Consider the following 22,774-nt stretch of genomic DNA (forward strand, 5'->3'; position numbering starts at 1 on the left):
TCTGAGTGTGCGGTCGGAGGAGGCGAGGTCGGCTGCACCATGTCGGCCTTTGAGAAGCCTCAGATCATCGCCCATATCCAGAAGGGCCTCCACTACACGGTGTTTGACTGTAAGTGGGTGCCCTGCAGCGCCAAATTTGTGACCATGGGCAACTTCGCACGGGGTACCGGCGTCATCCAGCTGTACGAGATCCAGCACGGGGACCTAAAGCTGCTTCGGGAGGTGGGTTCCGGGTCCAGACCGCCCCGCTCCGGGATCTGGGAGCGCCGTCGGCGGCGAGTGCGGATCTTGGGGGGGGTCTGCATTTCTTTTTGGCAAAGTGTTCGTTCAGGGTCCCCTAAGAGCACAGCTTGAGCTGCAGAGTGAGGAGTAACTTCGGCGTAAAATGCTTACGTTGGAGTCTTGAGTTCTCCGCGGGCTCGTGCATCCGCGCCCTGCCGGCCCCTTCCTTCACCCCGCTCCCCGGTCCAGAGCGAGGTGTCTGGGAGGGACGTTCCGGCTCCGGGGCTAAATTCGAGGCCCTTCTGGGCGGTGGAGAGTCTGCCGATAAGGCCCCTGGTAGTAAAATGCTGCTTCGTACAGGCAGCGCCAAAGCAGGCACCGGCATGCCTGCGGCGTAATTGGAGGAGACAACCGCACAGTCATTCTTTCCACAAGTAGCAGTTGATGGACGGGTGTTCCCAGGCGTGTGAGTGACAGTGTCTCCGATCTCATGGAGCTGTCTAGTGGGAGAAAGTATCAGTTAAGTAATGGCACCAGCGATGCATCAGTACAAGCCAAGGTGAGCTCGAGCGTAAGGGAACACGGTGCAAGGAGAGTAAAACCAGAGTTGAGGCGCGTGGAAGCTCACTGGGCCAAACCAGGAGCAGAGGAGGAGGTTTCCAGAGGAAACAGCGCTTGCGGAGGCTCCGCGCTGGGTGGGAGAGACGTTCATTTCTGGAACAGGAGTGCTAAGCGGGGACCAGCGTTGCAAGGCCTGTAAGTCATTTAAAGATTGATGCCTTTTTTCTAAGAAAAATGGGACATCCCCGAAGGGCTATAGGCAGGGTGTGGCAAGCCCAGATTTAGGAGTTTATTGTAGAGATTACTTGTGAGAACTGGAAAGTAGTGATATTAACTAACATTTTTATACCAATTTACAGTTTCAAAAATGCCTTGATTTGGGTTCCCTAAAAAGAAAAAAATAATTGTTACACTCAGATGTTTAGGGTTGTAATGGACTACAGGGAAGGTTGACAACTCCAGGGATCAAAAGCTATGGAGAGAATCTGCTGGGGGGACTAAGGGGTTAAACAAATTTCGGTAGGAAGGATTAGATTAGGAGGTATGTAAGGCCCCATGCCACTTTAATTTTCTCTGAGTGCCAGGTTTCTTGTTCAGTTTGTCTTCTCTAGTGAGGCACTCTACTCTGAATAATCAGGGCTTGTTCTTTTCTACCTTTTGTTGTATCCCCCAGTACCGTGCTGCTATTTAAAGGTCCAGTTCAGATTTTTTGATTTATGAAGTCCCTTGCTGATCCCCACACAACGTAACTTTTCTTACATTGCATTCCTATGGTACTTACCATCTGTGCCTGAAATACAGAGGGTGCCCAAAAAAATGTATACACATTTTAAGAAAGTGAAAAACTATTAAAATTGTAATGCTCAATATATACCGATAACAAAAGATGAATACAAATCACGTTTGACTTCTGCAATTACAAGTGGTGCTCAAAGTGGTTACCATCAGCGTAATTTTAATACGGTTTTTGCCTTTCTTAAAATGTATATACGTTTTTTGGCACCCTCTCTATATCATTCTGTTCCATTTATGTCTAATTACCGTATTTTGCTCTGTATAATGTACTCCCTGTATATAATGTATGCCTATCCTTTTGGCCCAAACTTTCAGGGGGAAAAAACCTTTTGTTTTAATTTTTTTAATTCAAATTTTTATTTGTTTACATTGAGATACTTGTTTTTTGTATTATAAAGGAATTCTAGCATTTATTTTTAAACATGTTACAGTACAAGAAATTTTATGTAACAAATAATCACAAAACACAAGGACAGATACAAAGTACAAAAAGTTTTATGTACTGGTAACAAATTTATGGTATTTAGCATTGTAGAAGGCCAAGAACTCTTCATCCTTGCAAGTTCATGGTAAATTCAACAAAACTGATTATCGTATTCCAGGGTATTATTTTGCATATGGATATCGTTACTGATTTCTAGAGTTACACTTTTAACTCATAAGCATAAATAAAAGAATTAAAAACATTTCTGTAGATGCGGAATTAGTACTACCCGTGTATAGCATGCATCCTTGTTTTTCCCTCACAAATTTGGGCAAAAAAGTATGCATTATACACAGCAAAATATGGTAGATTGTAAGCTCCTGGAGAGTAAGGAAGGTGTCATTCTTTAGTGTGGTATATAAGGAGTAGTCACTCAATAAATTACTTATTAAAAGAATGAATAAATGTATGTCTGTAGAAGAATATAACTTGGGAAATTTAAATATTAATTATTGATCATTCGATTGGGGTCAGGGGTTTGAACAGATGGGAAATATTAGAATAGCAGAAAGAAACTTAGAGGTGAAGTATGAGGAACAAATACCAATCAAAGCTCAACCAAAGAGCATCTACAGACTTGTAACTTCTTTTTTTACAAAACTATATCATTTGTGTACATTTCAGGAATATACTTGTTCATAAAGTAAAATAGTGCTCTTTGTCTTTTGTAGAGATTCTGGAGGATTCTCACGCATTTTAAAAATAATTTGGCCTTTTAAACAAAAGTGATGTGTTAATGATAGAACATTTTAGTTTTCAATTAGCAATAATCGCGCCTCGGATAAACCACATTGGCTACGATACTGCCACTGTGCAAAGCTTGAACATTTTAAAAATAGATGTAGGAAAAGAAGAAAGTTAATAATCACCCATAATCTCAATCCTAAGAGTAACTACATTTTGTATTTACACCTGTGTCCTTTGGGACTTCTTTTTTCTACCATATGCTACCTATTGAGAACCTATTATTTCAGGGTACTACGTTTAAGAAGGACAAAAGGTATTTGAAAAATGAGTCCCTTCTCCTAAAGAGCTTACTGTCTAAAGAAAGGATAAAACAAAAGCAAAAACATTTTTAATAACTTACATTGTATTTGGTTGTGATGATGCCATGAAAAAGAATATGTATAGGTTAGATACAAGCTCAGTGATTCTCAGCTCTCATCGCGCATCAGGGTGGCCTGAATGTGTATTGTTGCTGTTGTTGTTTTGTATGTGTGTTTTAAAATACCCATGCCTTCATGCCACCCTCCGGGACTCTTGCATTTGGGCATGTAGACTACAGTGAGGCCTGGACATCTGTACAGTATTTTTTACATTTCAACCAGGCGATTCTAATGAGTACCAAGGTTGACTACCATTGAGCCAGATGAATTATGTATTAAAATATTAGAAAACGTACTTGACTCTATCATTGTGGAACCACCTCAATCATGTGCCCCAAAACCCATGCATCCAAAATGAAAAGGAGGGAAGCACACGGGCCTTTGTTGATGCCTTCCTTGTCTTGTTACTAAGAGGATAGATAGGGAATGAGGTCAGGGCCTGCATGCATAGTTGAACAGGTTGTTGCATCACACACAGGTGTGTGGCCAAGCGTTCAGTGAGAGCTGAAATCCATCCCTTTCTCATTGAGCCTTACCCATGTGAGACTTCACTAGCCCAGAAAGGCACCTTTTTTTTCGAATGGGCACAAAGGGCTAGGGGTTTGTCCTGAAAAATGGAATCATAGTTGGGGATGTTTATATTTAAAAAACATATAATCTAATAGAATTCTGCATTTTTAGCCTGTGTGCCACTGAATTCTCTGCTTGTTAGCATTTGGTTGACGAAACCTTTTAAAGTTAATTAAGTAGTGCCAGGGTGTGGAGGAGGAAATACTGACAAGCTGTACTAGACCCACCCCCAGACAGAACAAAAATAGCTCTCCCAGGAATTATCAATCATGGACTTCTTTAATCATGTTAACTTATTGTAGCAAAGAGACCCAACACTTGATCACATGTGACGGCCATGGATGGTAATTTTAAATATCATATAGCAAAAGTTAATACATACTAATTTTCACTGTGGAACAAATTTCACAAAATAGATCTTTTTTTTTTTTAATAACAGTTTTCTAGCAAGAAAAATTTTAAGTAACCAGTGAATTCTTTTCGTCTTTTTTTTTTGCAAAGGTAAAATATTTAACGGGGGCAGGGAGGGAGCCCTTTTATCAACTATAAAAAATTACCTCACTCCAGTGTCCTCTCTTAATTTAGCTGCTATTATGGTTTCCATGAATGGCTGATGAAAGAGATAACGCCTCCTGCTTTTATAAGTCCACCTGTCAGCGTAGCTCAGCCCGTCTGAGCAAAGCGAAGGCCCTCATTGCAGTGCAGTTGAGATATTTATGTGATTGACTTTATTTGTTAGTATGTTTATATATTTTGAGTTTAATTTGATTCTTGTACAGCATACCACTAGTATCTATAAATGTCCATGTTTCTTTGATATAAGGAGAAAAGAGAACATGAAGGAAACATAAATACCATATATTTATATCTTGTGAAGATATGAATGAAGCTAAAAACCAAAGAACGCAAATCTGAAAGTACATTTAATTCATGCCTGTATCATTTAGCTCACCAATCCTTTTCTGGGTTGGTTGGAACATTTCTTTGGTACTCTAGTGACTCTCAGGTTTGCAGAATGGGGGCTGTATAATAAAATGTTTACTTAATTGATTTATGCATAGGCCTGGAGCTAGCCTAGTTTCGTAAAAAGAGCTTGGACTCTACGTGGTTCTAGGGACATTGGGCAAGTCTCTTAGTCCTGTGAACCAGTTTCCTCATCTGGAAAGGGTGTTCCAGATGCTTAGTTTGCAGTTGAGTGTGTTAGAAAGAGAAAGGATGGTCTAGTCTTGAAAACATCTACAACAGTATGTGACATATAGATGTTCGATATATGGATGCTATTTTCATTATTCATTATTGTATATGAATGATGCCAGAAAGCATACAGTATGTCATCTGAAAAGATGGTGGCGCAGTGGGAATGTGAACGCTGTCAGTGGTTTCTCTTTCCCCAGCACTAGGGCAGAGATTAATAGATGTTCATTTATACTTTCTGTCAGCGAATGTTGAGCTCTTACTAGGTATTGAACAAATTGGACAAGGTCCCAGTCTCATGGTACTCATTCTAAAAAGGGAAGAGGTAGATAATTGAATCAATAAAATAATTTTGTTGATGAGATTAAACAGGGCAAGTGACAGTCATATGGGAGTTCCTCTTCAGATTGGAGGGGCAGGGAAGGCCTCTTAGAGGAGGTGGCATTTAAACTGAAATCTGAATTGGGGGAAGAAGGAAGACATGCCTATCTGAGGGAAGAGCAGTCCCGGCAGTGGGAATAGTAAATGCAAACATCCTGGGGTAGAAAGGACTTTGGTGTGTCTGAAGTACAAAATGAAAGCTGCAGGTGTGACTGGAGTGGGGCAGAGGGGAGAAGCGGGAAACCAGGCAAGCGAGCCTGGCAAGGCCAGATGTCTGTGGCCTTGTGTATTTTGTACACCGTGGGCCTTGGTTCCACTCCTGTGAGTCTGTGCCTTTAAATGTAGGCACATTTTACTTCATTCCATTATATTTGCAATAAAGACCCACTTTTAGAATGTGTGCAGTGACAAATGTGAAACTATCTGGTAACCTGTCATGTAATAGAGAGGTTCTCAGTTTGGTTTCTTCTAGGATAGGAATTCTCAGATGTGTTCTGGTGTCAGAACATCTGGACCTCGTGGAGCTGTTTATGAAACATCATGAAGTATTGGAATAGTTCCATCTCTCCACAAGGAAGCATTTTTCCAGTAGGAAAATCTGACTATATCACAAGAAGTAACCATACATAAAATTGTTTATCCTCATTTCTAGGTTTTCTTACTGGTTTTCATTTGCTAGTATTTTCTAACAGACAAGCTAAAAAAAATATTGAAGTAAAACTGAAATTTGAGGGGGAAAATATCAGTTTGTTTGTTTGTTTAATTTATGTTGGTACCGGAAGATCAGTATGTTCCCTGAGCATGGCTGGAGATTCTCTATTCCAAAGAACGGCAAAAGATAGGTAAAGGAGGAATGTTTGTACTTCCCACAGTTTTACTACCAGCAATAAAGTCTTAGAAGAACTGTGTGCTTATGTAGGCACTGAAAAATAGAAGTTACGTTTTACCTCTAGAATGGCCTAGGAAGAATAGAAACCCCATCAGAGGCTCCAGGTGAAAAGAGAGGAATTTGGGGAAGCAGAACACTTTAGCTGGCGCAAGAGAAGTGGGTGACCAGTCTTCTCAGGCGTTCTCTGAGAACATTTTCCCATAGAGTTATATTAATATATGATGCAGGTTCCCTCTCAGCTCCTAATCCTGAGTCCCTAGAACCATATTCTTGCCGTGAGAGCCCACCTGCTTTCTTACCTGAGAAGCCTGTCTTCACCTTCACCCCATGGCAGCCGTTATCCATGACTTAGAGCTGGGGGAGACCCAGGTTCAGTGTGAGACAAGTGGGACGGAGGGAGTAGCTGTGTTATCAGTTGGCATAAGCTGGAACTTTGAATTAGTTTAACTGTAGAGATGGTGTCCTAACAGGGTTAGATGCTATATCACTATTAATGTATTATTTCAGCTACTTTTGAGGGAAGGGGAAGATAGGAAGGACATAAGTGATGTGGAAACTGTCAGCTTTGTTAAATTGACAAAAATTTTGATCTTCTGTGTTGCCCCATTGTAAGATACTTTTCTTCATAAAATTGGAAAAATAACTGAAATAAATAAATATCAGTCAGTGAATAACGGATGCTATCTGGGACCACCTATGCATTAAAATAGTTTAACATTTTGCAGTTCTGTGCGTCTCATTCATGTGGTCTTTTACAACCGTGTTATTGTAAATGACTGATTTTGTTTACTGGACAATTCCAAGGCGACTGTGAATGCTTTATTTTATACCTGGTTACATAGTGACTGCTAATTTTTCCAGATGTCCAACCATGAAAAAACTCAACAAGCTGGGAGTTTTCAAAGCTTTGTACCATATAATGATATCTTTTGAAAGGGTCGCACAGAGAATAGGACGTAAACATTCTCAGTTTATAGGGTTCTGCAGGGAAAACTCTAAGAGACACATAAACATTTTTGTTCTTGTAGCCATCTGGAAAGAATAATGTCTTCATCATGTTCTTGTTTCTACTGAAGATCTTAAAGAAGAATACCACTTTATGCTGAAATTTTCACATTTACAAACCAATGGAGAATGGTAGACATTTAGCTTTCGGATGTCTCATTACTGAGATGAGAGGAAAGGCAAAATTAAAACTCACTCTTTTTGACAGTTATATACTTCTAAACTATAGAAAAATGACTAAAGGAAAAGCATGACAGTTTTTATTGGAAAACATTTTAATTGCATTTTATGTTATGTGCCTCATTTAAATCCCATAAAAGAGCCATAAATATTGTGGATTATAAATAGCTGCTTACATAAATAATGTATCCTCTCTCCCTTCTGTCAAGATTGAAAAGGCCAAACCCATTAAATGTGGAACATTTGGTGCAACATCTTTGCAGCAGAGATATTTAGCTACTGGAGATTTTGCGGGAAACCTTCATATATGGTAAGATTAGTTAATCAGTATTAAGACATGAGATAAGCAATTTATATGATAGTCTTGTTACTCTTCCTCTGAAAAAGAGAATTCTGATTTTTCTTTTAGCTATTTCACAAATTGTTACCAATATTTATTTTCACAAATGCTGTTTGATGCTAGCGTTTAATACCTTGTATTTGTTAATAAAGGGCTGTTCCCCTCCACCTTGAAGGATACAATATATAAAAAGGTACATTATAATACAGAGAAATATTCGATTATTGTTTACATTTCAGCAAGACATTTGACATTACAGAATGATACACTCAATTTTTGTTTGTTTTAATTTTTTAATGTAGAACTCCCAGTTCATTTAAAAAATTTTAAATGTGTTAACTAACATTGAAGCACAACTTTTTTGGAACACATCTGTTGAGCTAATCAAGATAAACCTGTTTTTGAATGAGCAAAATCACAATTGTGCCAAATGCTTTTAATTTTAATGTTTTACCTAGAGTAATTTCCTCATATTTAAATTAGAGTTGAGTGAATTCAAATTTCTCTGTAATTACTTTTCAGGAATATCTCTTAATCATCTAAGTTACACAGTAATATTCTAGAGAGAAACTCTTCACTACCTCATATTTTGTAATGTGACCTTTCTTGATTCTCACTTGGAATCTACTATTTTGTAATTAAATTACTTGGACCTATTCATTTGTTGTAAAATCATAATATAAAATAGAATGAAGCTATTTTAATTTACCCTTGCTGTAGCTACTTAATAATTAAGTTAGCAGTTATTAGAATGCATTCGTTCTTACATGCTGTGTCATCTACCTTCAAAGAAATTGAGAAAGACCAGTCTTAAGTTATTTTTTAAAATATATATATATATATTTCAGTACAAGAATACGCAACAAATTATCTTCCTAATAAATTCTTAGTATAGAACAGGTATTACCAACTTATTTTCATTGATAAGTCTTATAATTTCACATTTTAAAAAGTAATGTTTTAAAGTCTGTAAAAATAGCAAAAGTTTCTTTTTTTTTAAGTAGAACCTCTGTTCGGTTTAGTCTCTTGATTCTTTCACGATAATGCTACAAAGATAAACATCATCTCTAAACTAGGCTGAACTATCTCAAATTTGAAAAGTGAGATTTTACTAATCTTGGCTCATTAATAAATTGCATTTCATGAAAAACTACATTCACTCTTTTTTTTTAAAGCATAAGTTGTTGAGAACTGACTTATTAAAGAGAAATGTGGATAGGAGGAAACTCCAGTAGAAAAGCAAAAGAAGGGGCAAGTGCAGGAAAAGGAATGAATGAACATAACCTACATGAGCCATTCATCACCCAGCCGTTTAGTGTACACTCAAGCACACACAGTTATAGGTACTTCCTGCATTCCTTTCCCTTAAATAATCTACAGTTAACCTTCAGCCAGTTTGCCTATAATATTTTCATGACGATGCACTGAAAAATAACATAACTAGATGAAAATCAGTATGGAATTCAGTGAGAAAATAAAACATTATAAAGGGAGAAATGTGTACAAAGTAAACACTACTCATATTCCTTAGAAGGTCTCAAGACGACACTACCAAGGGCTCCTTTGGAAACATTCTAAATCACTTTGAATTTCCTCTATATTTAAAGCAGTGATGATCAGACTTCAGTCGGCAGAGCGTCAGCAGGTTTGGGGTCCCATCCAAGAGCTCCTCATTCATTGTGTCTGGAGAGGAGCCCGTGACTCTGCATTTATTCATAAGCACACTTGGTAATTCGTGTGCAGAGGTCCTAGATAGATTGTTTTTGAGGAACACTTAAGTAAAGTGGGCTCAGGAGTTCAAATTCCAAGGCGAATGATGACCGTTCTCATTGAGAGCTTAAAAGATGTTAAAGCGGAGAGAAGAAGTGGGAAGTATATGTGTAAATTGCCTTCATAGCAAAACCCTTATTTTTAAACAAAAATCTAACTAATGCATTCTTAAATTTTAGTAGTGGATTAAATGTTTGGGACATGTGGTGTAAGTAAGAAGCTATCTTCTGTTGTTTAGGAATTTGGAAGCTCCAGAGATCCCAGTGTATTCTGTAAAGGGCCATAAAGAAATTATAAATACTATAGATGGTGTAGGTGGACTAGGCATTGGGGAAGGAGCGCCTGAAATTGTGACTGGCAGCCGAGATGGTAAGTCAAAGTATTTTAACTTTTTTTCAAAAGATAAATCTCTATACAATAGTATGTCCTCTATCTGGAAATCCTTTTTGGTAAGTAACCTTGACCCCCTAAATCTGGCAATCTACTTTTTTAATAGGCAAGTTTGATTGCATGTCCCTAAATTGTTTGAGACTTTTGGGTATTTTGAGATAGAGGCATAGCACTTACTATTTTAGCTTTGAGCCACTTCAACTACTAACAACCATCATTTCCTGTGAACCTTGAAGGATTTAAAAAATTTTTATAGGTTTTTGACGCAGCTGATGATGCAATGTGGGTGGCAGCTTTTCATTTTCTTTTTTTAAAAAGCAGAATCAGTACTTGTGAAAATTGTCATATTGACAGCTGGTTGAACACTGAAGTTCTGGGATCCTTCCACTGAGCATTGTAGAAACCCCCAAGGGTACCAACTCTGCTTTTTCACTCTACAGTGACTAACAGCGACAGGTCTTAAAAGAAAAGTGACATGGAATTTTCTAATAGTTATTTAAGAGCGATTGTGTTTTAGAAATCAAGTATTTTTTCCAATCCTGAAAACAGTATGTAATATAGAAGGAAAAATAACATTCAGTCTACCACACTAGCATAACTAGTATTTTGTTTTCCTTTCTGGTCTTGTGTACAATTTTGTATAATTATTAGTTGTGAATATGATTTTCTATTTTTTTCATTTATGTTTGTCATATGTAGATGTTGCTGTTTCCATATGGTTTTCCCAATTATCATTTTAACGACTATGTAACATTCCACCCTATGGGTATGTCCGAGTGTCCTTAACCATGCCTGTTAATAAGCATTCAGTTTGCCTTACGTTTCTTGTTTATTGCTTTGGGAGAGTGACTTAAAAATAATGAAGAAATGTGTATCATCATGTATATAACTCTTTTGGAATACGTGTATTTTGTGGTTTTTAAAATTTATTGTCAAACTTTCCAAAGTACCTATTACCTTAATCAACTACAATAGATGAGGTAGGTTTCCAGTGTACACTACCAGCATTTACTTCCCCCCCCCCAATTTTATAGATAAAAGTGGTACTCCATTCCAACTTGTGTTAACTTTTTTCTATATTTGTTTACTAGTTAATTTTGCTTTGTAAATTGTCTGTGTTCTTGGCTCATTTAACTATTGAGAAATTAATATGACTTTTATCAATTGTGTGAACCCTGTAGAGTAATACAAATCTCTTGTCACATTTGCGGGAAATTTTTTTCTCCATAAAGCAGCCTTGATAGTGACCAATTTTATTTTATCCTTGGTGATAAATCTAGTAAAATCGCACCCCATTTCCTTCACTTAGTATCCCTTTTAAGGACTTTTTTTTTTTTACCCTTTTTCTACTCTTTTTCAGAAACCTGCGCTTTAGCCATTTTATTACGTGCATTTTTATTTCTCATGAGCAGTGACATCACTTAGTAGTCCTGTAATTTGCATTAAAATGAGGAATGGAAATTAAGTAGAGAAGAATTATTCCTTAATTTTATTTAATATTTCCCTCTTCTCTATTGCCACAGGGAAATTCAACTTAATTGTATATGAAATAGTATTCTAAAAACCTCGTATAAGAAATAACAGATGTAAAAATTAGTTTTATCATTAGTATAAGAAAAATACCAATGATTATATGGATAGTAAGGAAAAAATTAAAATGGCACTGGTATTATTCTAAATAAATAACACATTAGTTTTAGGTTTAAGCAAAGAAAATAAAGCATGATTTGAATTACGTAACATTTGTGTTTGCCTTGTCAGTCATATCTTATTGATAACTTAGGAACAATTGGCTTTTCTATGTATCTATTAATTTGGAAATTTAAATCAGACACTAACATATGGGCTATATCTCTGCTATTAAGTACAACTTACCCAATTAGAAGTCAGAAAATTTTTCGGAAGTGGATGTTTTTCAGATGTTATGACGTCTAGTATAATATCATGGTGTCTCCAGGAAGCCATAGGAAGAGAATACAGAAATGAATGTCATGATTCACTGTTGAGTTTTGCCAACTCACTTTTATTCATGATAGGAACTGTGAAGGTGTGGGACCCAAGGCAGAAAGATGATCCTGTTGCTAATATGGAACCGGTACAAGGAGAAAACAAGCGAGACTGTTGGACAGTGGCGTTTGGTAAATTACTGAAGAACTCTTAGATTTGCGGTATCAGATGGTAAAAGGCACAGTGCTTCAAGAAAGCCCCGGTAGTCTCCTTCTAGTCTGTTCTGTGGGTTATTCTGACAGTTCATTGAGGCAACTAGACATGGTGATTAACTTCAGGCTCTGGGGCCTGGGTTTCAATCCTCATGGTGCTGTTTATTGTCTGTGTGGCTTGGGACAAGTGCTTAAGCGTCTCTGTTTTTTTGGTTGCCTCGTTTATAAAATGGAGGTAATATTGGAGTTTAGATAATTAGTGTGGTTATGAGGGTTCAATGAGTTAGTACACTTAGAAGTGTGCTTAGATTATGAAGTGCTCAAAAATATTTGCTACTTTATGTACTTCTGTTTAACTAGATACTACTGACCTAGTTTAGAGCCAAATGCCCTTAATGGAGCTAAGGAGAACCTCGGAGGTGAGTGGTAACCTAACAAATGTTATATTATAGTCTACACAGTGTATGTATGTTTTCTGGAAAATAGTTATGCCATTACAAAATTATTTCTTATAAATTTGATAACCATGTCCCTCTCTTGTATCTACTTAAAATTAATATTGATTGTGTAGGACTAATTGATGTTTGCCCTTGTATCTCTTGCTGAGCACCACAATTAAAATAATTTTTGCTAATAAGCGATATGGGCCATATTTCGCTTTGAACCTCTATTTTCTTTCCCCCGTTTCTTAGTATAATCCTGTGTAGATAACAGACATTAAAAGTGGGATTTGACAATGTTTGTGAACTGTTCAACTTTTTATGTTATTTTAAAATTGGACTGTTATTTAAATAGAGGAAGAATGTTTTAGACTTCCAATTTAAAAAAGTTATCGTATGGGAATTACTATGTGTGTATATATTATGAGCAATAACATATATAAACTTAAGACACATACACTTGGGGAGAAATTTCAGGATTAGTATTTAGAATCCTCATCTGAAAATTGATATAATAATTAAAAACTAATTACCACTGCATCCATTAAAGCCTTTTCATCATTGATCTAAGGGAGATAAGTACAATTTTAAATATAGGACATTAAGTTTTAAAAAAATTCAGTGATTTGACAGTTTTTTATAAATGCCATGTAGGTGCAAAGCTGTGGGCATATAAAGGCAAAACAGACTCATATTCTAGCCTCAAGAACTTTATAGTTTAGTAAAGAGGGCATGTTAGCTACGTAAATTATAGTGCAAGGTGGAAGTGATAAAAGGTCACAAGAGGCAGAAGGGATCCCAAGGTGACTGGGGGGTGCAGAGTGGGGGGTCATTTTGACCTCAGACCAAGGATATATAGAAATAGAACCACTGAAATTGGAAGGAAATTTCAAGCATAAAGGAACACCTTGAAAAGTGCCCAAGAAAGAATGTAGAAGGAAATACTGTAATGGTAGGAATAGCTATAAAGATGGCTTAGGGACATGGCCAGAGGTGTTTAGATGGTCTGGAGGCAGTGGTAAATCTTTGAAGGTTTTTGCAAGGTTGAGATAAGATTGGAACTTTAGGAAAGTTAACATTGTGTTGTGTAGTGGGGAGAGAGATGAGTGGCAGAGGAATATGAGTTCTGAAACTCTGCAATATTCCAGGAAAGACATAGTTTACAAGCAATGAGAAAGAGGCAGAAGGAATTGATTCAAAAGATAATATTGTGGCAAAATAAATAAAGTTTGGCAATTTTTTGGAGATGAGGAACAAGGGAAAAGATTATGTCCAAGGTGACTGGATTTTGAGGCTGATTGTGGGGTGAATGACATTATTAATTAAAAAAATTCCACAAAGCTGTGATGGTTTGTAAAGGAAGATGGTGAGGTCAGTTTTGGACATCCTGAATTGAAGACGCTGCTGTATCATCCAGGTGGAGCCCAGGGCTTTAATTTATGAGAAAGAGGGCTTTGGAGGTAGTAGAGAACAAAAGCACTGGGACGAGGTGCCCAGATAGCCTGGCACAGTTACCGGGGCCTCCTCGCCACGCTTTCCTCAGCAGGAGGTACTCCAGCAAACAGTCTTTGCTACCAAGCAGGATGCGTCTCACTACAGATTATAGACTTGCTTCAGGTGTGATCACCCATACAACTAAACATGGAGGGAGCCCAGTGTGCTGTAACTTATGTCAGGTTTCCTTGCAAAGAGGAGATAATACCAGAGCAACATTTTCAAAACGAATAAGTTTTACAGTAGTTTCTATTTGATTTAAATAAAGTTGCTGCCGAAGAAAGCAATGGAAGGGGGATCAAATATATGGTGATGGAAGGAGAACTGACTCTGGGTGGTGAACACACAACGAGATATATAGATGGTGCATTACAGAATTGTACACCTGAAATCTATGTAATTTTACTAACAATTGTCACCCAGTAAACTTAAAAAAAATTAGATGAAATAAACCTATCTTCAAATTTAAAAAAAAAAAGAAAGCAATGGAGGGGTAGCTGTATTTATTCTAAATACCAAAACCCTATTGTGTTTACACATTGGTTGTTGGCCTTATAGTTTTCACATATATAGTATAGAGAGAACATTTGCTTTCAACTCAGAATCTAATAAACACTTTCACATATCCCTTTAGTGTAGCATGAACTTTAAAAAATATATATATCAGATACCAAATTTATAATCTTCATGTTCTGTTAGGATTGATAACATGAGTTCTGCCCATTGTGATTTTTAAAATCTGATTTCGTACAAGTTATGTGTATAGTTTCATAAGATTATTTCAGCAGCCTTCAGATGAGCATTTATTAGGACCTGACACATGTATCTTGACTTCCAGGCAATGCTTATAATCAAGAGGAACGTGTTGTTTGTGCTGGCTACGACAACGGGGATATCAAACTGTTTGATCTCAGAAATATGTCATTGCGGTGGGAGACCAACATCAAAAATGGGGTAATGCACATCTGGATTCTTTTCAGTTTCGCTGAGTGTGTTTTCCTTTGCCTCTGAACCATGACAAAAGGAAAGCGCCTCCCATAACTCTTCTCAGTCCAACCTGTCTCTCTCTGAGTGGTTCTAAACCTTTTGGGGCCATACAGCCCTTTGGGATCTAATGAAAATCATAGAACTTCTCTTGGGAAGTGAACACACATCCAGATGTGGGATGACAATGGCGGGTGAGTCGCCACACCCTGAGGCCCATCCGGGACCCCTGTGGGCCGTGCATTGTGATAAGAAAGTGAAAAATAAGAAAGTGAAAGGACTTTTTCTGCTACTATTAGAAAGCCAGAAATAGTAATAGCCTTCCCAGGTACTTTCAGATTTTTAGTTTCTGAGTTGTATGCCTTTAGTAAAGAATGGGGTTTCCTCCTGTTTTCTAAAGTCAGCCTTGACTTAACTGTGTACAATAATTATGTAATAACTGTGAAAAATTACATTATGGCTTTCCAAATGTATCTGATAGGGGAACTCAAGATGGTTTTGATCTTATTAACCAAGAAGGAATTTTTTTTATGGTTTAAAAGTATTTGATGAATTAGTTCAAAAGACAAAAGTATTGTTGAAATGCTTTCACATGAGCTGATAACTTTAAAGTTGTTTTACTTAGTTTAAAAGCACCTCCTGAATAATAATCTATAATAAATATTCTCTATTTTCAGGTATGTAGCTTGGAGTTTGACAGAAAAGATATAAGTATGAATAAGTTAGTAGCTACGTCTCTGGAAGGAAAGTTTCACGTTTTTGACATGAGAACACAGCATCCAACCAAAGGTTTTGCTTCTGTTTCTGAAAAGGTAAATATGAGGGAAATGTCTTTCTGTGAAGAGGAATGTTCATAGCTTGTTTTAGACTAAGAAAGAGACTTAGTCACCAGGGTTCCTTCCAGGTCTTTATGTAAAGGGAGCTATTTTTAATATATTCTTGTGGGATCTTGACAAGAGAAAACTCTGCAAAGAGTACTTTCCAAAAGTTCTTCAGAGACTTCTTGATTATAATAAAGGCCTCAGTTGACTAGGAATCTTATTTTGTGGTTTAGGAGCAATCACAGGAAAACTAGCTGATGTTAGGAATTTGATCAACAAAAGCTGGCTTTGTGTTTCCTAATAAATATTTAATATCTGTATTAATACTAATTATATACTTTTAGATCCAATCAACATATACCTTTATATAGTACTAATTATATACTTTTCAAAATATGTCAACATATATATATGTATATGATGTAAATCATCACATTTTATTTTATATTCCAGTTTGCTATATTAAATGAAATTATGTGAACTGCTAATCAGTGTGATTAGTACATAGTATATGCTCAAAAATTTGTGTATTCATTTATTCATTCATACACGCATACCTACATACATACATACATACATACATACATAACTACCGTGTTTCCCCGAAAGTAAGATGTAGCCGGACACTCAGCTCTAATGCATCTTTTGGAGCAAAAATTAATATAAGACCCGGTCTTATACAAGACCCGATATTATATTTTATATTATATATTATATTATATTATAGTAAATTATATTATATTAAAGTATATTATAGTAAATTATATTATATTATAGTAAATTATGTTATATTATAGTAAAATAAGACCAGATCTTATAGTAAATAAGATGAGGTCTTATGTTAATTTTTGCTCCAAAAGACACATTAGAGCTGATTGTCTGGCTCGGTCTTATTTTTCCGGGAAACACAGTACATATTTTGCCTTAGTCCAAATAGTATTTGAGGTAGCTTAGAAAGAAACATATGGTATTACAATATTAGAAAAATAGATGAAGAAAGCAGGGCAAAGGGAAAATATTGGTTAAAAAAATATGATGATGTCTGGAGTAGGGGGTTACATAAAATTCATGCTGAACCATCCTGTCCTTTGCAAGAGATGGATTAGAAATGTGATTCTGAGCTTCTTGGAGTATAAAAATAAAGAAAGATCAGTTAGAGATTTGTAGTTTCTATGAGATTGAAATATGTAAGTTGTTCAGGAAATAAAACTTCACTCCTTTGCTCCCTCTACCATGGATTCAGTGGTACTTCTCGAACATTCCTATTTTGTCTTATTTTATTGTTACACTAATGATTACTGTTGCATGTAAATTACTATCACTTCCTGATGAACTAAATTCTTAACAAGGTAACTATACATTGTAATACTGTTTTGCTTTTGTCATTCCAGAATATATTAAGTATCAACAATATAAAACACTTTACTAAATTGTTCTATAGACAATTGGGACATATTTCTCATTATCTGTAAATTATATCGTCGTCTCCAAAGTTTTTTTGTTACATTTAATTAATCTGTCAAATAAATAACTGGTGTATTTACAGAGGTCATTTTCCCTCTTGCTTGTTGTGTTTTTATGAACTTCCAGGAGAAAAAGAGAAGTTTAATCTATAAAACAAAATGTTTTAACACCTTGAACCTAATCACTTGAGGACTCTTAACACACTTAAAATGTGTATTTTGAGATAATGTGTATTTATCTGCTAACAGTAATTCTCTTAAAATATTGTTAAAATCAAATGTCGTGACTAATCACTCACTAAAATGTGAAGTGTCTTACGTGTGGCTTAGATCAAGTTAGCCAGCCTCCTTCTACAACAGCCTCAAGTTAGCCTTCGACGTCTTTCATCCCTCCCTCCCTTGGTCCCTCTTTCTCTCCTCCCCTCGGTCTTTCTCTTTCTCGCTCTCTTTTCTTAAATTCCCCACAGTGAATATAGCACTGCCAATTTCCCTGAAAATAAGACCAGGTCTTATATTAATTTTTGCTCCAAAAGACACATTAGGGTTTATGTTCAGGGGATGTCATCCTGACAAAATGATGCTAGGGTTTATTTTCTGGTTAGGTCTTATTTTCGGGGAAACACGTTATTAGGCTTGATTTATTGGTGGTTATTAAGGTGCTAACAAGCTGTTAACCTTCATCCAGTTGCCATTTTTATCTTTTAGTTTAATATGAGTGATAAGGCCTTGGCTTATTGGGACCGTAAACACTGTCTATAAATCCTCATGGTCCTTATTTTGAAGATGAGACAAGCCCAATGGTGTAGATTGAAGATAAGGCTCTGGGAGCTTTAAGTAAAAATTCGTTCTGTATTTGGGAACTCTTCTTTCCACTCAGTTTTGCTGTGAACCTCAAACTGCATTAAAAAGTAAAGTTTATTTTAAAAATAATTCAATCTTTTTTTTTTCTACTTAGGAAGTATATGTGTTTGTATTTTGAGTTTTTTCCTCCTTGGTGAGCTGGAGATATTTAAATGCATAAAATCTATTTGCATTTATGTGATACTCTAAATTTAAATGGACTTTTAATTTGATGATATCTTTTTTTTTTTAATCCAGTAGAGCTTTGTTTCTTAAAGTAATAAAGGAAAATGATGCTTTTCCTGATTTCTGATGGGCTCCTATAAATCTCTAGCCATTTTAAAGAGAAGTGCCAGAAAATACTTTTAATTACTTTTATAACAGTTGAAATTAGAGAAGTAAAAATCTTTATTTACAGGGTTTCTATTCTAGGACAGTCAGTGTTTGTCTTATAAACTTTTAAACCAGTTGTGTGTCTCTCATCCTGTTTAGGCTCATAAATCTACTGTGTGGCAGGTCCGACACCTGCCACAGAACCGAGAGCTCTTTCTGACAGCGGGGGGTGCCGGCGGCCTTCACCTCTGGAAGTAGTAAGTCTGCCAGCACACGTGGCTACTTGATAAGTCACTTGTGGCTGTAAAGTAGGATTAGACTGAACTAAGTGTTATTTTCTAAGCATTTTTCTTTTTTTTACCAATCTACTTATTTTACACTTAGTAAATATTAACCATCTTTTGACCTTAAGTATGTTTGTTATTTTAGTGGTGTCCTCTATGTGGTAGAATAGGCCAGGAACGCTTCTTTTCATAGATTTGAAATCATGGTTTTTTGCTAGATTTATTTATTTTTTTCCTTTAATAGGAAAACTTTCACCAAAGGCTTTTGTGAAATATTGTCATCAGATCATTAGAACACTATCCCTAGAAGATAAGAAAAGTGTTGGAATTCTTAGTTTTAGGTCCTGATAAGTCACATGACGGAGTTCAGATAACATCCTTGTGATGGAACTAAAATAGAGCCCCGGGCTGCTGATTGGTGTCCAGGAAAAGCCGCTGATTGGTGTCCAGGAGTTTGCTTTCTGCACACTGTGGGCGGAGTGAGTGACGTGACAGCTTCCCATGCACTGTACTCTGAATGCTAAGGGCCCAAAGGTGGCAGATAGGAGGTTAGCTGCTCATTTAAAAGGCCTGGTAAAAATTGGGAGTTAATGATATTTCTTTCCCTAAATGTCACTTAAGGAAAAAACAATACAAGCCGTAAATAAATGAAAGGTATTTCAAAAATAAAGTTTAAAAAAATATAGAAGAAAACCACTCTTTTCAGTATTTCTGGGACTTTTACATTTATAAAATACCTCTCTATTTATTAGCTCCTTGGAGAAGCTAGAAAAGGTTCTGAAACACAGGGCTACCATTGGAAAGTACTTGTTAAAAAGTATGTACAGAGAGAGCTGACCAAAAACCAAGCGTGAATACTTCAGATCAAAACTTTATAGTTTCTGAAGCTACATAGTTTCTGAGAATAAAAAGCAGAGGGAAAGTTATGGGAGATCCTGGGAGAACGATCACTTCGTAATTCCCCTTTTCCTGGCGCCTTTGCCCATTGTTCTTCCCCGATTCTTCCAGCTCAGACTCCACTCCACAGTGGAAACCATGCACACCACTGTCCTACTTGACCAAACTCTTTAGGCTGCTTCCCTGAAGCTCTAGTCCCAGTTTTCTTTGTAATATTCATATGGAGTTGTTTCCGTGTGACATGTGAACACGTTTACAACTAGAATTTTTTACTATAGTGGAATTAGTTAGTATCAGTAAAGTTGGGTCTGTATGGAATTAGAAATTTGAATTTACCTCAATCTGAGGTTTAATCCTTACCATCACAGATATCTAGTCTAATCTCCCAGTTGGTTTGGCGTTTTGCTATCAGGTATTACACCAGAAAAGGAGAACTGATTTAAGTAAAATGATGTTTAGCTTTATTTCCTTTTGCCAGTCTCCCTTGATAGTGATACAATTAAATTATACATATTTACTGAGCATCTACCCAAGAATTCCTAAGGAAAATCATCTAGTTATTCAGAGATTGTTTTTTGAATGAATGGCCCCCAAGATGCTGATTTTTTAAATATTTGAAACACATATACAGTCTTAAAACTTTAATAGACAATATGGAGGGTTTTTTAAAAATCTGTGTTATCTTTTAAATGCTAAATAACTGCAGCCTTTGCCGAGAGACATAGAAAAAAAATTCCATAAACTTTTCTCCATCTGAATGTTTTATTCCTTTTAATCAAAAGAAATTGAATAGTCTGAGAGGAAGAAAGAATAGTAGGTTATCAGCCTGTCACCTCTGTTTCCGCTCTGCTTCTGAGTAGCTTTATGCCTCTGAAACTTTTGCCTTTGTTAACATTTATGAAATACAGGGAGCATATAGCTGATACCTACCAAGCTTTCAGAGGCCTCCTGAGGCTGGCGCATACCCTTGTATTTCACCAGGAACACATCTCCGTCTGGGAGGGATGTTTCCTTTCCCGTCTCTCAAATCTAGAGACCAAGTCATGTTTATGAGTTCCTCACCTACAGCTCTTCTTATTTTATAAATTTATATTTTCAGCTGAAAGAAAATCGAATGTCCTCAGAATTGCTTTTTGTCTTTTTTGAAGCAGTGACGTTTAGGTCTAAAATCTCCCCCAGTGTGCCTTCCCATAGAAATGGTACATAGGGGTCCTCAGACTTGGATCTACATATTGGAGCTCTGGGATTAGAAACCAATATCTGTCTTCCATTCTGGAAGTGTTTCGATGGGATTCTGCAAATGTTACTCACAGCTTTTGCCTTTGCACGTGCCATTTGCCCATGGCATCTAGCAATCCCAATCTAGAGGAGAATTACAATAAAATATTATCAAGAGCACCAAGTAAATTTATAAAAGATGCTCGATCAACCTAGAACTTACATATTAAAAAAGAATACACAGACTCATATAGAATAGAAATGATGTGTAAAGGTTTTTAGTAAAACTCTTTTTGATGAGATTTTTTTAGGGCTGAGGTTGAGGTTGAAAGAGTGTCTCTTCATGTGCATACAGCTCAACCTTAGAACCATTCTTTAAGTATTTGTCAGTTCTAATAATCAACTGAGAAATGAAAGTAGAGTTATTGGAGTATGTATATAAAAATAAAATGGTGAATCTAAGATGCACCTACCTCTTCTGACCATTTGGATCTTGTTTTCAGCGAATACCCTACTCAGCGGTCAAAAAAAGATTCCGAGGGAGTGGAGATGGGAGTTGCGGGGTCAGTCAGCCTTCTGCAGAACGTGACGTTGTCCTCCCAGCCCATTTCCAGTCTGGACTGGAGTCCAGATAAAAGGGGTCTCTGCATCTGTAGTTCATTTGATCAAATGGTAAGAGTGCTGATTATTACAAAACTTCATAAAATTTGATCTGAAGACTTTGGTCTTGAGACCTTCAGCAGAACACTCAGAATTTAAAATGTGTTGTGCCTCCTCGGACGCTCCTTGAACAAAGTTGGATTTGCCTGATGAAAAAAGGCCCCCAATGTAAACTTCCAGGCTAGCCTCTCTCTGGGTGTGAAATGCCCAGCAGGCAGTGTGTTCCCGTCACCTGGCCCGTCCCTGGTTTGCTGCTGCACGTCGGGGCACCTCTGTCTCCAGAGCCAGCTCTGCCCCTTTCCCTCCATTTCTAAGAAAAAAATTGATACTTGTCTGTATTTAAACATATGTTACATTTGTTCGACATCCTCAACCCATATTTTATAATAACACTTGTGTTGCATTTTAGTGTTTACAGGGTTGTGGTAGGTATCACTGTTCTGGTTTAAAATTTGCCTTGGTAAAACAGCTGTGAAAATTAACCTTCATAAATAACACTTTGCGAGATTTCAGTGTCACTAAGTTCCAATACAGGATGTTACTTTATAAAATACCAAAGTGGCATAGTCAGACTAGAATTGGGTAACTGTTTTTAGCAGTGTAACTTGTAAAATGAAATACTATGACTTACAAAGACCTCTTTTTTACTTAAACAAGAGTTGAATTAGTGAGACTTGCGGTTGTTGACTATGTATGTAAGTGATGTTGAAATTGTGGGGGTTTTGTAGCCTTATTTTTTGTCAAACTTTTTAATATATTTTATGAATAAATTTGTTTTTGAAATCTGTGGTAGCTTTGATTCTTTTCACTTAGCAAGAGTAATAAAGCTAACACCATCACTTCTGGTGCTATATACATGCTTAATAAGTACTTCTTAAGTCACTTTGTTTCTTCAGTGTTCACCATATCTTAAGCTAAGCTCAGAGAGGTATAAATTTTATCACACTTTCATTAGCCTACCCTCCCTCCTCCATCCAAGAGACAGAGCCACCTACAACATTCGTAATACGTGAAATTCATGTGATTTCAGGGGTTCTTGGAAAATCACTTGTTTGGAATATTAAACACTTCTGTTCTTATCCCATTGGCCATGGTTTGGTCATGTGACTACACCCGCCATTGTGAGGCTGAGAAACATAGACTTTATTCTGTACATATATTAAGTGATATACTTAACTCACATTTGGGAATTCTGGTACTGAGGAAGACAGGGAAATGAATATAAGGAGGCATAAGTGAATTCTTCCAGTGTGACAGAATGGTTCAGCATAAAGTCTCCCATGAGGTTAAAAAC

At 36.7% G+C, this 22,774-nt stretch overlaps 1 protein-coding gene across 1 annotated transcript; it reads left to right on the forward strand.

Moving 5' to 3' along the window:
* DNAAF10 (dynein axonemal assembly factor 10) lies at positions 1-22,267 on the forward strand. The gene is made up of 8 exons (XM_081069265.1): positions 1-222; positions 7,597-7,697; positions 9,736-9,866; positions 11,924-12,025; positions 14,819-14,934; positions 15,642-15,776; positions 18,581-18,678; positions 21,324-22,267. Exons 1-8 carry the CDS (start codon positions 40-42, stop codon positions 21,529-21,531), a joined length of 1,074 nt encoding a protein of 357 aa, XP_080925391.1. The 5' UTR covers positions 1-39; the 3' UTR covers positions 21,532-22,267.
* The last annotated feature ends 507 nt before the right edge of the window (positions 22,268-22,774 follow it).

The sequence above is a fragment of the Rhinolophus hipposideros genome, assembly GCF_964194185.1.
Source record: "Rhinolophus hipposideros genome assembly, chromosome: 12".
NCBI classification, from domain to species: domain Eukaryota; kingdom Metazoa; phylum Chordata; class Mammalia; order Chiroptera; family Rhinolophidae; genus Rhinolophus; species Rhinolophus hipposideros.

What these genes read in the sequence shown, in the direction of transcription:
- DNAAF10 (XM_081069265.1), top strand. Translation starts at nt 40, where the DNA reads ATGTCGGCCTTTGAGAAGCCTCAGATCATCGCCCATATCCAGAAGGGC. An exon ending in GCGGGAAACCTTCATATATG is followed by an intron (nt 7,698 to 9,735) that starts GTAAGATTAGTT and finishes TCTGTTGTTTAG; the next exon opens with GAATTTGGAAGCTCCAGAGA. An exon ending in TTGCTTCTGTTTCTGAAAAG is followed by an intron (nt 15,777 to 18,580) that starts GTAAATATGAGG and finishes CATCCTGTTTAG; the next exon opens with GCTCATAAATCTACTGTGTG.